This window comes from Hibiscus syriacus, unplaced genomic scaffold (genome assembly GCF_006381635.1).
Source record: "Hibiscus syriacus cultivar Baekdansim isolate YM2019G1 unplaced genomic scaffold, ASM638163v2 tig00110044_pilon, whole genome shotgun sequence".
Lineage (NCBI taxonomy): Eukaryota > Viridiplantae > Streptophyta > Magnoliopsida > Malvales > Malvaceae > Hibiscus > Hibiscus syriacus.
Genome location: NW_024062574.1, coordinates 251,169 through 265,061, shown reverse-complemented (window position 1 = coordinate 265,061; position 13,893 = coordinate 251,169). Strand labels below are relative to the sequence as shown.

Below are 13,893 nucleotides of genomic sequence, written 5' to 3'. Positions count from 1 at the left end.
TACGCAGATTTCGAAGTGAATTTTCTATAACTCTCCCATCGTCATCCAGGAGTGTTAGGACCGAAGTAATCTTGAGGTGGTTGAACTGCGGCAATATGGTGAATGATGCTCTCCGAGAGGAGTGGGGTGAGACGCTCCCAATTCCAAGACCCCGAGGGAAGTACCATCGGACGAAAAGACATTGGGTTCGGCGGAGATGGTCCCATATGAGAAAATATGAGACGGTCCTCGTTATCAAGCCAGTGATCGTACCAGAAATCCGTGCTTTTTCCGTCACGAATGTTCCAAGATATATTCTCATTGAAGTCCCTCCAAATGCATTCCAATCCTTTCCATAAACGAAAGCCATTAAAAGTGTTGAGATCAATCGGAAACAGGTTCTCCCATTTATATTTCCCACGAATAATTCGTACCCAAAGCTTGTCCGGATTTAAGACCAATTGGAACCCAACTTTCATAAGAAAAGCTTTGTTTTGATTGTATAGATTCTGAATACCAACACCTTCAGTTTCCAAGGGTCTTTGTAGGGTATCCCATTTAAAAAGCGGAATGCCATGCCTACCATTATTTCCACCCCACACAAAACGTCGGATGATTTTTCCATCTCCTCGCAAAGGCCCTTTGGAACCCATGAAGCCTGCACAACATAAGTCAGCATAACCTAAAGAACTGCCTTAGCTAGTGCAATACGACCAGCTAGAGACAAAGTCTTTGTCGCCCAACCTGAGAGACGTTGATTCATTCTATCAAGAAGGTAGGAGTACGTTGCCTTTGTGACTCTATTATGGAGGAGGGAACTTCAAGATACTTTCCCAGGTCACGAACCTCTTCAAACCCGAAGCTTCGAGCCAAAAAAGGCACTAGGCAAGCAATACAAAAAGCTGTTCCAAATTAATGGTGTAAGTTCTTAGTGTACTACTTTGAAATGCTAATTCATTTGTATTCAATGCATGTTTAACTTGTCTGCAATTATGCACGGCCAATTTATTTCACTTTGATTGTCTTTCTCACAGGTCAAACTGCACATCACAGAAAATGCTTTGAACTTAATTGCTAGAAAAGCAATAATTAAAAATACAGGTGCTCGAGGCTTAAGAGCCATCTTGATGGATGCCATGTATGAGGTATGTTGACCAACCATTAAGATCATAGGGTGCTGGTGTTCCTGTTGTAGACCAATGCCGCTGGGCTTGGTGATTTTAGTGAACAAAGTTTTTTCTGAAGTTGGTGTATGCTCTATCTCTCCTGTTAATGGATAATACACATACATTCTGCATACACAATTATTTAAACTTAAATTTTATAAATAAAAAGTAGTTATATGTTACAAAATAATCTAAAAGAATTAGTAAGAAGAACATGAAGAAGAAAAATATAAGAAGAGGGCATAGAAGTATATTATTATCTTAATATTAATTGTATATAATATTTTTTCTGAACTCCATATATAAAACTCTAACTCTAATAAATATTAGAGTCCTAATAATTAAACATATAAAAAATTCATCTTATAAATAGATATATAATTAGAGATAAATATCCACATAAATAAATATTCATAACATTATTTTTACTACTCTAAAAAAATATTGTATTACCCAAACCAAAGGCACCATAAAAGTACCAAAATTACATTTGTATCCCCACCGTGGACAACGCCTCCCTTTGTATATAACCCCTAAGCGAACTCTCAAGTTCTACCGGCTGATAAAAAACTCAACACTAAGCAGCATCTCAACTCACCTGAGTCAAATCATGGCAATAATCTCCGATTTTCAGGAAGAAGAGGCTAAAACCTCGACTTCTTCATCTCCACCAGCGAAAGCGGTTACGTTTAACGCGAGCTTGGATCCGTCCGATCCAGTTGGGTTTTTGGACAAAGTCTTCGATTTTCTAGCCAAAGAAAGTGATTTTCTTCGGAAAGAGAACGTTGATAAGGAGATTGCAGCTATTGTGAGAGTTGCGAAGGAGAAGGACAAGAAGAAGGCTGAAGAGGTGGCTCCGAAGGTGGAGAGAAAGGAGGTCAAGGAGGAAGTGAAGAGGGAGCCAACGAAAGTTGATAAAAAGGAAGAAGAGAGTAGCTCTGGTATGAAAGGTTCGAATTTCTTAAGTTCTTTTAATTTTTCTTCTTATTATTTTATAAAAAAAATCATACAAGTCTAACTTGTGGAAATTTGTGTATCTCTTTAAAAATATAGTAATCTGAGTTCTGCATTGCTAAGTGTTTGATTCTTTGTGTTTTGAACTTTAGACGACGAAAAGGATTTAAAGGATTAAGATTGTAATTACTTACTAGCTCTTTAGGTTTTAATTTGTGTTTATAGCACGGTTTGCTTGTTTGGAATGAAATCTAAAAACAAGACCATGCTCTGCTTCTTTTTACTGTACTGAAACTTGAGCAGAGACTGTTGTATGTTGGATATGGAAAGGAATCCTCTATTAAGCAAACTTGAGCAAGTTTCAAGAGATGAGTCACATAATCGAGCTTGAGCTATGTGCTGTTTATGAATCTGACTCTAGCTCAAATACACCCCTTCAATGGATTATTGCTGTTCCTCTATCCAGTTGTCTAGCAATTTTTTTCATGATGTCTTTTTACGAATTTCTCTAAAAAAATTAAGTTAGCAGGTGTCCATGGTGTGAGGGATTTTTGAGGTTTATTTTGTTCTGAAGAGAAGACATGGAAACATTTTGGGTAGGATGATTTTGTCCTGGCATGTTTTGGACTTTGGTTGAAGCAGGGAGGTTTGATTGCATAAGCTTAATGATAGTCTTGGTGTAAGTTGGATTTGATGCTACCTGAACTTGCATTCACATGAAACTTCTAGTCATTTTCTTAAAAACGTGGTAGTGAAGGATTTTAGTTTGCAACAATGTTATACTTGGCTCAACCATGCACTGTACTAATGTTGAACTTCCCATAGATTCTTCTAGTATTGGATGTTGTACAGTCCCAGATTTCAAAAATTGCTTCTTATATGTTGAATTGCACTGTGCTTTCTCTTTCCCCATCTTTTTGTTCATTTGTTAACTGATTTAGGGATGCATTCTCACAATTGGGGCTAATGGAAGGTATGGACGGCATGATTTTATTACAAGTGGCTATGATTGTTAAATCCATAATTGGCTACAAAGATGTTCACCCTGTTGGATTGCCTGTAATAAAGGGACTTCTTTACTTCTTTTGGTTGTATGGGTGGGTGTCTTCTTTTTATTTTTTAGGGGGGGGTGGAAAATGTTTATGATTAAGTTGAGGTTAACATGTGATCAAGTTTTACATGGAGGATTTCGAATTTGGCATTGTAAGAGGCATGCAAAAATGTTACTCAAAGACTAGTTAGGTTCACTGTATTATTTATACTTCTCTAAATTGGAATGTTTGGCAGCTCCAAACAAAGGCAATGGTATTGATCTGGAAAAATACTCTTGGACACAATCCCTGCAAGAGGTCACTGTTAATGTTCCAGTTCCCAGTGGAACAAAATCAAGGTTTGTTGTATGCGAGATAAAGAAGAATCATCTCAAAGTTGGACTAAAGGGCCAGCCTCCTATTATTGATGTAAGTTACTCCATGTGCTTTTTGAGGTAGTCTTAATTGGTTTACACAGTCACATGCCTTTTTTTTTCAGGGGGAACTTTTCCAAGCTGTCAAACCCGATGATTGTTACTGGAGCATAGGTATGTTATCTCAAAGAAAATACGAGTCGTGTACTGCAAGTTGAACTTTATTTGTACTTTTCTTTTCCCCCTTCAGCTAGAGCTTACAAGTTTGCAATTATTAGTTTTGCTAGTATTTCAAAAAACATGTTTTTCTGACTTCGTTGTCTGTGTTGGACGTGATTATGTATCTGTAATGAGTATATTCAGTTTTTCCATATATTGTGGGTGTCATTGGATGGTCTTAACTCTGATCTACATTTCCATGTCAAAAATATGTCCTATAGAGGTATTAGACATATAGTTACTTAAAAAAAATTGAAGAGTAGGGAGAATATATTTAAATTCCAACCTAGTAAATCTTGAATTTTATATGAAATCAATGTCGTAGGTGGTTACTTAAACTTAATACGTTGAATATCTTTTATTTTGTCGAGAGAAAAGAAGTTGATGATCTCCTATAACTTTGCTGCATTACTTTTGTAAATGTGCAGATTTCTTTTTTTTTTCTCTCTCTCTTAAATCTTTACTTGATATGTCGGCATTCTTTATCAAATAGCTATACCTGATTTTATCGAAATGAACTATAAATACCTCATTCAATTCTTCATCATTCTCTTTTATCGGTCGGTGGTTTAAAAATCTTTCTCACACTTATTGTAGAGGATGGTTGTGCACTGTCAATCCTTTTGACCAAGCACAACCAAATGGAGTGGTGGAAATCATTGGTAAAGGGGGATCCTGAAATTGACACTCAGCAAGTCGAACCAGAGAACAGCAAACTGTCTGACTTGGATCCCGAAACACGACAAACCGTAGAGAAGATGATGGTAATTAGTTCTGTCTTTTCTATTAATATTTTGCGTTTGGATGGTTTTTATCTGCCAAAGGAGCTCTCGTCCCAGAACAAGTCAAAATTGCCTAGTTTTTAGTATTTTTTTTAATTGTAACATTATTTATCTACATTTTGTACTATGGATCCATCATAAAATCATGGTCGGTACTTGCCATAAGAATGGTGCTCTTTGTTGCAGTTCGACCAAAGACAGAAGGCCATGGGCCTTCCAACCAGTGATGAGCTCCAAAAGCAAGAAATTCTGAAGAAGTTCATGTCGGAGGTAACCATTTTCTTCCTGAACTTGTTGTATTGCAACCGGCTTTATTAATCCTCATATGGAGCAGTAGGTGATAACATTTGCTCAAATATATTTGTTGGTATTCTTGCAGCATCCTGAGATGGACTTTTCAGGGGCAAAGCTGATGTAAGACATGGGAGTGGATCTCAGTTTTTATTTTCATTTTCCCCCCCAATGATTTTGGGCGCACATTTTTCATAGTTGGATATTTTTCTAAACTTTGGTAAAATTTGCTTAGTTTTAATTTTGGGTTTTGGATTTTATTTTATAATATTATTTGGTAAAATTTTAATATCTTTTTAAAAGGGATATGGTGCTTGCGCGTTCTTTGAATCACATAAGAAGATCAATCAGGGACGAGCCAGAATACGAACTTATTCTTAATAGAGGTTAGATTCAGAACTTATTCTTAATAGAGGTTAGATTCAGAACTTATTCTTAATAGAGTTTAGATTCAGAACTTAGCGTCAGAACTAGAACTTAATAGAGAATAGATTCAGAACTTAATCTTAATAGAGGTTTTTAAATTTTGTACAAAATTTATTTTTATCATTTATTTATTTAAAAAATATAAATTATAGTATTAAATGTCTATATTAGTTTTATTATTTCTATGAATAACAAGTAGGAAATTAAAATAAAATTAAGATAAATAATAAAAAGAGAGATGATTTTAAAGTGTGTGAAAGATATAATTATCACATAATCATAATAAAATATATTGGTCTTTCAAATCTCAAAATGTATCCATGAGTGATATTAAAATTAAATGTATGATTAAACAATATCAATTAATAAATATATTGTTTAGTTGGTTACCTTTAAGAATTGACATTTAATTGACCTTAATAAATTTCTGTCAACCATACTAAAATGGGTTTGTTTACTTTTGTTGCGGACCTGTTGATTTTATCATAATATTTTATGTTAAAAGTAAAGACTTTATAGTTTATTATATTTTGTTTTGAGAAAGTTAGAATCTCTATAATTTTTTAAGTTATAAACTATATGTTTAATTCTAAAATTATTACTTTTGTTTTGTTTTGTTTTGATACTCAAATTTTATTTCTTTCAAAATTATATTTAATATTTAGTTTAGATTTTATTTTGATACTCTGTTATTAAAAACTTAATGATAATGTTGTTGTGTCATCATAAGATAATATCACATCATTATTGAAAAATAATATAAAAATATCATATTAACAATTATGTTAATTTTTTTAACGATGGATAAAAAATTGAAACTTAAACTAAATATGATTTAAAAAAATAAAAATTAAATACCAGAATGAAAGAAAAATAATAATTTAGATACTAAACTCATAATTTATCTAATTTTTTTAACAAGTCTCATATTAGTATAAAAATTAAAACCGATGTCGGAACTCTTTTGAGCCTCAATGACCCTCCCTCACTAAGTACAATAGTCTCTTTATTATTAGGAATGTTCTTTTAGGTTTATTAAAAAAATATTCTTTTATTACTATTTGAATTATCAGAAGTCTATTTTTATATTTTATAAAAATAAAAGATAAAATAAATAAAAAATTGAATGTTCAAATTAGGTATGGAAAAATTTTAAATTTATAAATTAAAAACTACACAAACAACTCAATAAGGTATTCAACTTTTTCAATTGCTTTAGTCAGTGTTGCTATCTACCACAATCGACAATTTTCATTAAATCTCGTGTTCGTATTAGAAAGCCTTTGCCTCAAGAAGCTGACATGACATGATATGACCCCATGGAATTTTTTATAAAAGGCCCTAGGCTCAATAACTCCCAAACGTGATCCCCTTCTAGGCTTCTACTCACCTTTGAACACACAGATAACCTCACATAAATTGTAATTCTTTTAATTATTATGAGAAACTATTTATCGACATGGATTAGTTCAAGTGATAAACAATTTGATATTGTTTAAGTAAGACCTTAAATTTTAGTCTTTGTGTATGTAGAAAATCTCTGCTGGAAGATTCACCCACCAAAATCAAGTGTACAACACAAGTCAGTTAGAATTAATCAAGACGAAATATTGAAACTGGGAGAACAATCAAAGAAAATATGAGAAATTATTTAATATCTATACTGCATAAAATTTAGATTTCTTAAACATGTCTCTTTGAATATTTTCAAATTTTAATCTCTAAATCTTTAGAATTTATAAACACAAATTTTAAATAGAACAAAAGATATTAATACAACCATGTTTGTAGAATATTTTCCCGATATAAAATAATAATCCTTAATATAATTATAAAATTAAATAATGTAGTCCACTTGACAGTTATAAAATCATTTATTAATACGTTTTGGTCCCTAAAAGAATTTTAATTAAACTTTAGTTCATTAAAAAAAATATTTGCTTTCGTCCCTGCCTTTGAAGAAATATTCAATCCCCTTCAATCTTGTTTCAGCATAAGTGCGTAGCTTGGCCCTCACGTGAGATGCGTAATACTGAAATCGGATTTGTCGAGGAGAAATTAATATAATCTTAAACCCGGTTTCGACCACCGGTCGTCATTAGGGGTGCATATTGTTTGTTAAAATTTTACTCGACTCGTGCTCGTTAAAAAAATTTATTATTCGACTCGTTGCTTGTTAAGTTTATTAAATTCGTTGCTCGCCTTTTTTCTCGTTAAACTCACAAAAAGTTTTATTTTATTTTTAACTATAGTAAAATCTATTAATATTGTATAAAACTTAATATAAACATTAATAAATTTAACCAAAAAATTATCAAAAAAATATATGAAACAAATTCAAAGTCTAAACACCAAAATAAAAATCCATAAATACATTAAATTAATAGCTAGGTTTTAATTTTTGGGTGTAATAAAATATTAATTATTAATTAATAATTAACATTTTTAATTATTTATTAGAAAATAAATAGATTAGTATTTGAATGAAATATTTTTTATGATTACTAAAAAAAATTAACTAATACCTCACGAACTTATCAAACCGAGTTAAACATTACTCGACTTAACTAGTTAAAATCTCAAGTCAAGCCCAATTTTGAGTCGAGTTTCTACCGAGTTTTGACAAAATCAAGTTCAAGCTGGTCAACTCATTCTACCGAGTGTTGACCAAATCAAATTCGAGCTAGTGGTCATCCTGCTGTTCATTTAGAGGGTCATACACTATGTGCGACTAGGAGTGTTGAGGAGGGGCAATAATGGAGTCTTGCTTTGCTTGTATATGAAACCTCTACAAAGCATAAGATATTTAATTTAACCATCCACAAAGGTTGAACCAGTTAAAATACGCAAATTCTTGCCCGGTACAGTATGCCTGTCTCCCGTGGCATAAAATGGCTCGGCACTCGTATTCACGACGTCTTGTCCGAATGAAACTTCCAGGCAATAGTGAATGCTTTAATTGTTTCTCGAATGCCACTAGTTTAGTTCAGCTAGAAATCGAGTCAATGTCTTAACATTTAATGAACTATTCCAACCTCTATCCCTGCCACCAAGCATTAATCATAAATGATCAATGGAAACATAACCGGTTACCAAAATACACACCGTGTCCGCAGGCATGCGAAACGCGGCTCAACAGAAGCATCCTTAAATGAGCCCCTGCCGCTGCAAATCAGTATATGTCTTCTTGTTATAGATGTTGCCTTCTTTATCTTCGTATTCTTCTTCAAGATCAGGGCGCCACTTGTTCACTCCTTGCCGTTCTCGTATCTTCTCCCACAGTTCTTGTGCTTCCTGCAAGTTTTGAATTTTATGCTTACAGGTTAACAGTTGGGGCTAAGATACTAAATATACCCTTTAACACTATACTTAGACCCTACCCAAACACTGAAAGTTTAATTCGTATGCAAATAAGCCCTAATATTTAACTTGTATCAAGTAAGCAAATGAACTCTTAACATTAGAATCGAAATCAGAACTTGTTCATGTACAAACCAGAGTTTGTCAATTTATAAAAAAACAATAGCAGCCACCAATGTAAATGGCACATTAAACTCAATCATGAAAAAACCACAGGTAGGCTGATGAAGCAGGAAGAAATATAAATTGTTGCGCAATATCTGAAAAGAAAATATCAGATACCTCAATATTGGTAATTTCATTGAAGTTCTTGGTGTTAGGAATACCAAGGCATCGCATGCCATGTTGATGCCGCCATTCTTTGAAATGCCTCTCGAAAGCTCGTCGTCCCCAGTAGCTATAGTTCCCACAAATCTCGCACTTAAATTCCTGAATAAAAAAAGAAATCGGGTGCTCTATTAGATCCCGTGACTTAGAGATAATGAAGAACTAAGCAATCAAAAAGCGAATAAAAATACAAAAGCCCTTGTGCAACCACACCATCCTCAACCTATCCAACACCCCTAGGTTTGAATTGTATTGAGCGAGATCAATTAGGTTCGATTAGGCTCGTTTCATCTAAATAAAAATAAAAATGATTCTCATGCTTAATTTCAAGATTGGTTATTTATGCTCGAGTTTAAGTTCCCTCAATATTATTTAAAAATAGAAAACATCAACCATTTATTAGAATTAGTTGTAAAACTTCAAGGAAAATATACCTATAGACTTAAGAAAACAAAAACAATAAAAAGAGGCAAGTGTTATATTCATTAGAGCGTTCACCATTTCTTGTTTAGAAATCTGTAAGTTGGCAAAGTAGCTGTGAATGCAAAAGTTCACTTCAAGTATAGAATTAGAAATTACCTGACCAAGACCGTGAAGTTTGTAAAGCCAGTAAGGTATAGGCTTTCCATCCCAACCCATTGGCAATTTAAGAGGATTATAGATCTGTTGATCATCATCATCACTTTCAGTGTCAACTTGTGTCTCTTCCTGTTAGAAAGCAACAAGTTCTTGTCAGACAAACACAGCAGGCGCTATTTTTAAACAATACAGGGACTGACAAAAGGCACTAGTTAACCAAGACATTTGACCAAATGCTAGTGCCTTCTTATGATGCAAAAAAAAAAAAAGTCCAACCAAAAATAAAACACCCATTCAGTGAATAACCAAAGTCCATGGTAGAGAAGGGAAAACCCAAAATATTTAATCAGTTAATTCATTCAAAGATATTTCATCCCCTCTATTTGTTTTGCCTGAAATATGGTCATAGTAATTGGGTAAAATTCTTAATTTCTACCATTTAAAGTGGGCCCTTCACACAGAATTTTACCCAGTTACACCCTGAAGTGAGAGCGGCAGACCAGAAACAGGGTACAAACCAAGTGGCTTGGTTCATACATGCCCCCACATTTAAAACTCTATTACATGAATTATAATCATAGCATCATACAACACACTATAAGCAACAGAATTTTGCTCTATCATTAGAAACAATTGAATGACTGTACCAGAAGATTAACTTACCTCTTCACGTTCTTGTTCCATTTCCTCATATGTCAACGCTTGCTTCTTTACCACATTTTCTTTTGTTTGTTCGATTGTCTAAAAAATCACAGAAATATAAGTTAAATATACCCACTATATTTACTATATCTGCAATACATACAGCAGCAAAAAGTACTTTTGCAAATGCTTTCTCTCACATTTCACATTTTTTTAGTAAAGTTAGTTACGGGCAAAGTCAGAAACCAACTAACCTTACTCAGTAAATCACAGAGTTTCTTCATCTTGGCTTCCATCAATACAACATGTTTCAGACTGTTAATGTCCTGTGAAACTGCAGAGGACCCATTTTGTCGAGGTCCATGTGAGCCCTTTGCAAAATGTTTCTTGTCCAGCTTGTCCAAAGGTGTATGCTGCGAAAAAATGTATAGACATCGAATATATATTGTTTGAATTTATTTGATATAACGGTACAAGGAAGAAAACAGCTACCATTAAACCAGTCTATAATAGTTATCCCATCAACATTTCGCAACATAACAACCTAGTACTGTATTATTTCATAGCTGCATCAGGCTTTGAGTCCTATAACATATTTCCTTTCAACATGACTTCAAATAATATATTCCTAATTCCTTTGAGAAAATTCCAGCAAAAACGAGTCTGATATGCAGATTTCTCAAAAAACATTTCAAATTTAAAAAGAATGGTACAATCCCAGTTTCCATCCTAAATCTAATACTAACAATTATCAAAAGCACAACACTGAAAGAGAGGGAAACAGCTAATTAGCTTAGGTTACTCAGATGCAAGTGTTCAACTTATACAACCGCGTATTTGGAAGATCTTTGGAAGGTAGTATCCCCAAATACATGCCTAGATAAGCACTAGACAAAGGGTATTTAAAGAAAACTCAAAGGCTGGAGCACATGTTGGTATGTTACCTTGGTGAAGAAAAGCCTCTCGGCGCGCTGCTGAACAGTACCACCAGTTTTTAGTCCTAATGCTGCCAATGCCTGTGAGGATAAATAGACAACATTCACTCATTATCAACTAAGAAAGAAGCCAAAAATGAGGTAATTAGAATTAAATTTTGTAGCAATTAATTAATTATTTTAAATACATATCAAATGATTGCCTAAAAAACACAAACAATAATGCATCTGGGTTCTGGCAATGTGACAAAGTTCGACATGCAATCAAGATAAAACCCAAATCACAGCAATCAAAACAGAAGAAAAACTACTCTGAGGTAGCATTTCAGTCCCAAGATTTATGTAAAATGAGTTCCAAATCTAAACTTCCAAATTTATGTTTCCAAACACTGCACAAATGAACAATAAATCACAGCATAAGAATATATAGCCTTCTCCACAATCTTTTTCATTCTAAAATTAACTAATAAAATTGAAACCAACCAGCAAGATAAGATGTTTACAGTGACAAGATCAGAGAATGCAAGGGCAACATGTTTCTTCATATTTCACTATTTAATATGACTTGAGTTGACCATGCATTTGCTTAAATAAAAATGGGGAAAACACACATTTCTAAGCACTGAACTGAAGAGGTCGGAGTGGCTACAACAAAAGCTAGCTAGTAATGATGACGTAATCAAAGACAACCAAAATTACCTCCTTTAACTTTTCTGGACCCACTTCCATCAACTCTTCAACTGTGCTGTAATAATCTAGATCAATCACTGCATGCTGCATAGGATCATCTTCATTTTCTGGACCTTGTTTCTCCCATCCTTGAACCTGGCCATTAGTCCACTGCTCCTCAAACTCAACCTCAACCTATCACAAATCATCATAAAAGTATTTTAATGTATCAGAACCACTGTACTTCCTAAAAGAAGTCTCATCTTATATTTATATAGCTCAACGCAGGAACTATGGCAAGTTTTACTTCCTTTTTTCTAAAAAAATAGAACCCCATGCTACAAAATAGGGTTCAAGCTCAAGGTTAAGAATCACTTTTTGGAAAAAAGATATTCAGGTAACTTTTAAGTAAATAGTGTTAACCTTGGAAAAGATTCTGTCAAGATCTTGCAGTGGTTCAGTCCTCTGAAAGAAGTAAATTAGATACTCCAACAAATTCTCCATGTACTCCCTGTATTGCCTACAGATAACAATATTTGCAAACCCAGTATAAGAAGCATGCTAAAGAGGTAGAAAAGCAGAAAGAAATTAAACTGTGGGCAAAACAACTTTTTATAAGCAAGAACAAGAAACAGATTCGAGGAAAATTTACTTTGTTGACTTCAGTTTCCAAGGGATATTGTGTGGCTGTGAAAAGATATCCAGATAAGCCGAGTATTCAATTTTGGCTCCAAATTTTGAATTAATGTACTGATTGAACAATTCATGCAGATCCAGATACCGACCAAAGGCTTCCTGAAAATGAATTGCTAACAAGTAAGAGCAGATGACAGAAAGAAAAGCATAAGAAGAAATAGGAAATTACTGCAACAATATGTGCTTAATTATATGCAAATGTGGGGGGAAAGGGGAGACCTCTCCGCTGAACTCAATTACTGGTTCCTCTTTAAGTAAAGCCTCATACTCTTCATTAGCATCAACGACACGGGCAGCAGGGTGCTTTCTATGGTACTCCCGAATCTGCATTTAAGTAGCAATTACTTCACTAAACATCGATTTTTGATTTATTTATTCCCTTTTTCTAAAACAGTAATTCAAAAAAAAAATCAAAATCACTCAGATTTATACATGCTTCCAAGAAAAACGCAGTTTTTGTGAAAAAATCCAGGTAAGTATTTTCAATTCAGGGTTCAGAAAACAAAGCAAAAGGTTACCTCCTTCAATCTATCATAAAAAGCACTAAATACATTAATTCCGGTAGCTGTTTGACCTCCGAGAGCCGCGATTTCATCTTTCCTAGCACTATCTTTATCTTCATATATCTCAACCTGAAGCCATTCAAAATATAAATACAATAAATAAAACAAAGCTATAATTGTAACTCAAATTTGCATAAGGAGTAATTACCAGCTTCTCCGTGGTGGCGATGATTGTGTCGATATTATTGCGGACGCGGTGGCTTTGATATAATCGGTCTTTGGATGTAGGCGGATCATTTTGCAGGTCCTTCACAATGAGCCGCTCAAGACGTTCCACATCTTCGTGAGCAGCCCGAGTCACCTCGAGTAGAGTCGACGACATCGCGGAACACGGCTTCCGATTCGCTTAAGACAATTGAACCAGTCTAGGGTTTGGTTATCTCAGTCGATATTTGTAGTTAAGCATAGGCGGTGGTTCTACTTGCACAAATTGGGCCAAAATTTGATTTCTCGCTTCTCGTTTGTTATTTCCTCCTTTTTTTTCTAGTTTATTAAAGGCAACGGCGTCGTTTTTGCATGGCCGATTATTTTATGACTACAACCAAGCACAAATATTTATTTTAGATTATTATAAGAGTGTAAATAAATAGAGTACAAATAAATAAGATTGTGTTCGTTTGTTTATTTTTAAAGATTTTTATATTCTTATAAATTTTTAATATTTTGTTTGTAATCGTTTATTTTTTTTTTAATGTATTCGTATGTATTCATATAATATTCTCGAACATGTTTGTTTAACGTTTGAGGATAGAGGTGAGCATGGTGGGGTTGGATCGAGTTTTTGACCAAACCGAGCCGAACTCGACTCAACTCGAAACAAATATATGTATAAAAAATAATATTACTTTTATTCAATAAAAATAGGGATCTAATTGAATATATATATTTTTATTCAAAAAA

General features: G+C 33.7%; 2 protein-coding genes across 3 annotated transcripts; one reads left to right on the top strand and one right to left on the bottom strand.

Moving 5' to 3' along the window:
• Positions 1 to 1,708: 1,708 nt before the first annotated feature.
• On the top strand, positions 1,709 to 4,985 carry LOC120213698 (protein BOBBER 1-like). 2 transcript variants are annotated; one of them, XM_039211759.1, is made up of 6 exons: positions 1,709 to 2,095; positions 3,387 to 3,559; positions 3,630 to 3,678; positions 4,321 to 4,548; positions 4,646 to 4,775; positions 4,885 to 4,983. In XM_039211759.1, the coding sequence occupies exons 1-5, from the start codon at positions 1,756 to 1,758 to the stop codon at positions 4,756 to 4,758; spliced, it is 903 nt and encodes a 300-aa protein (XP_039067690.1). In that variant the 5' UTR covers positions 1,709 to 1,755; the 3' UTR covers positions 4,759 to 4,775; positions 4,885 to 4,983. The 2 variants fall into 2 exon arrangements, with proteins under 2 accessions (XP_039067690.1, XP_039067691.1); XM_039211760.1 differs by having other exon boundaries at positions 1,715 to 2,095; positions 4,321 to 4,487; positions 4,692 to 4,775; positions 4,885 to 4,985.
• Positions 4,986 to 8,159: 3,174 nt separating this feature from the next.
• Positions 8,160 to 13,439, bottom strand: LOC120213697 (splicing factor SF3a60 homolog). The gene is made up of 12 exons (XM_039211758.1): positions 13,142 to 13,439; positions 12,949 to 13,062; positions 12,650 to 12,754; positions 12,387 to 12,529; positions 12,158 to 12,254; positions 11,765 to 11,929; positions 11,075 to 11,146; positions 10,385 to 10,543; positions 10,152 to 10,229; positions 9,489 to 9,617; positions 8,865 to 9,011; positions 8,160 to 8,516 (listed from the first exon to the last, which is right to left on the bottom strand). The coding sequence occupies exons 1-12, from the start codon at positions 13,313 to 13,315 to the stop codon at positions 8,370 to 8,372; spliced, it is 1,530 nt and encodes a 509-aa protein (XP_039067689.1). The 5' UTR covers positions 13,316 to 13,439; the 3' UTR covers positions 8,160 to 8,369.
• Between the last annotated feature and the right edge of the window lie 454 nt (positions 13,440 to 13,893).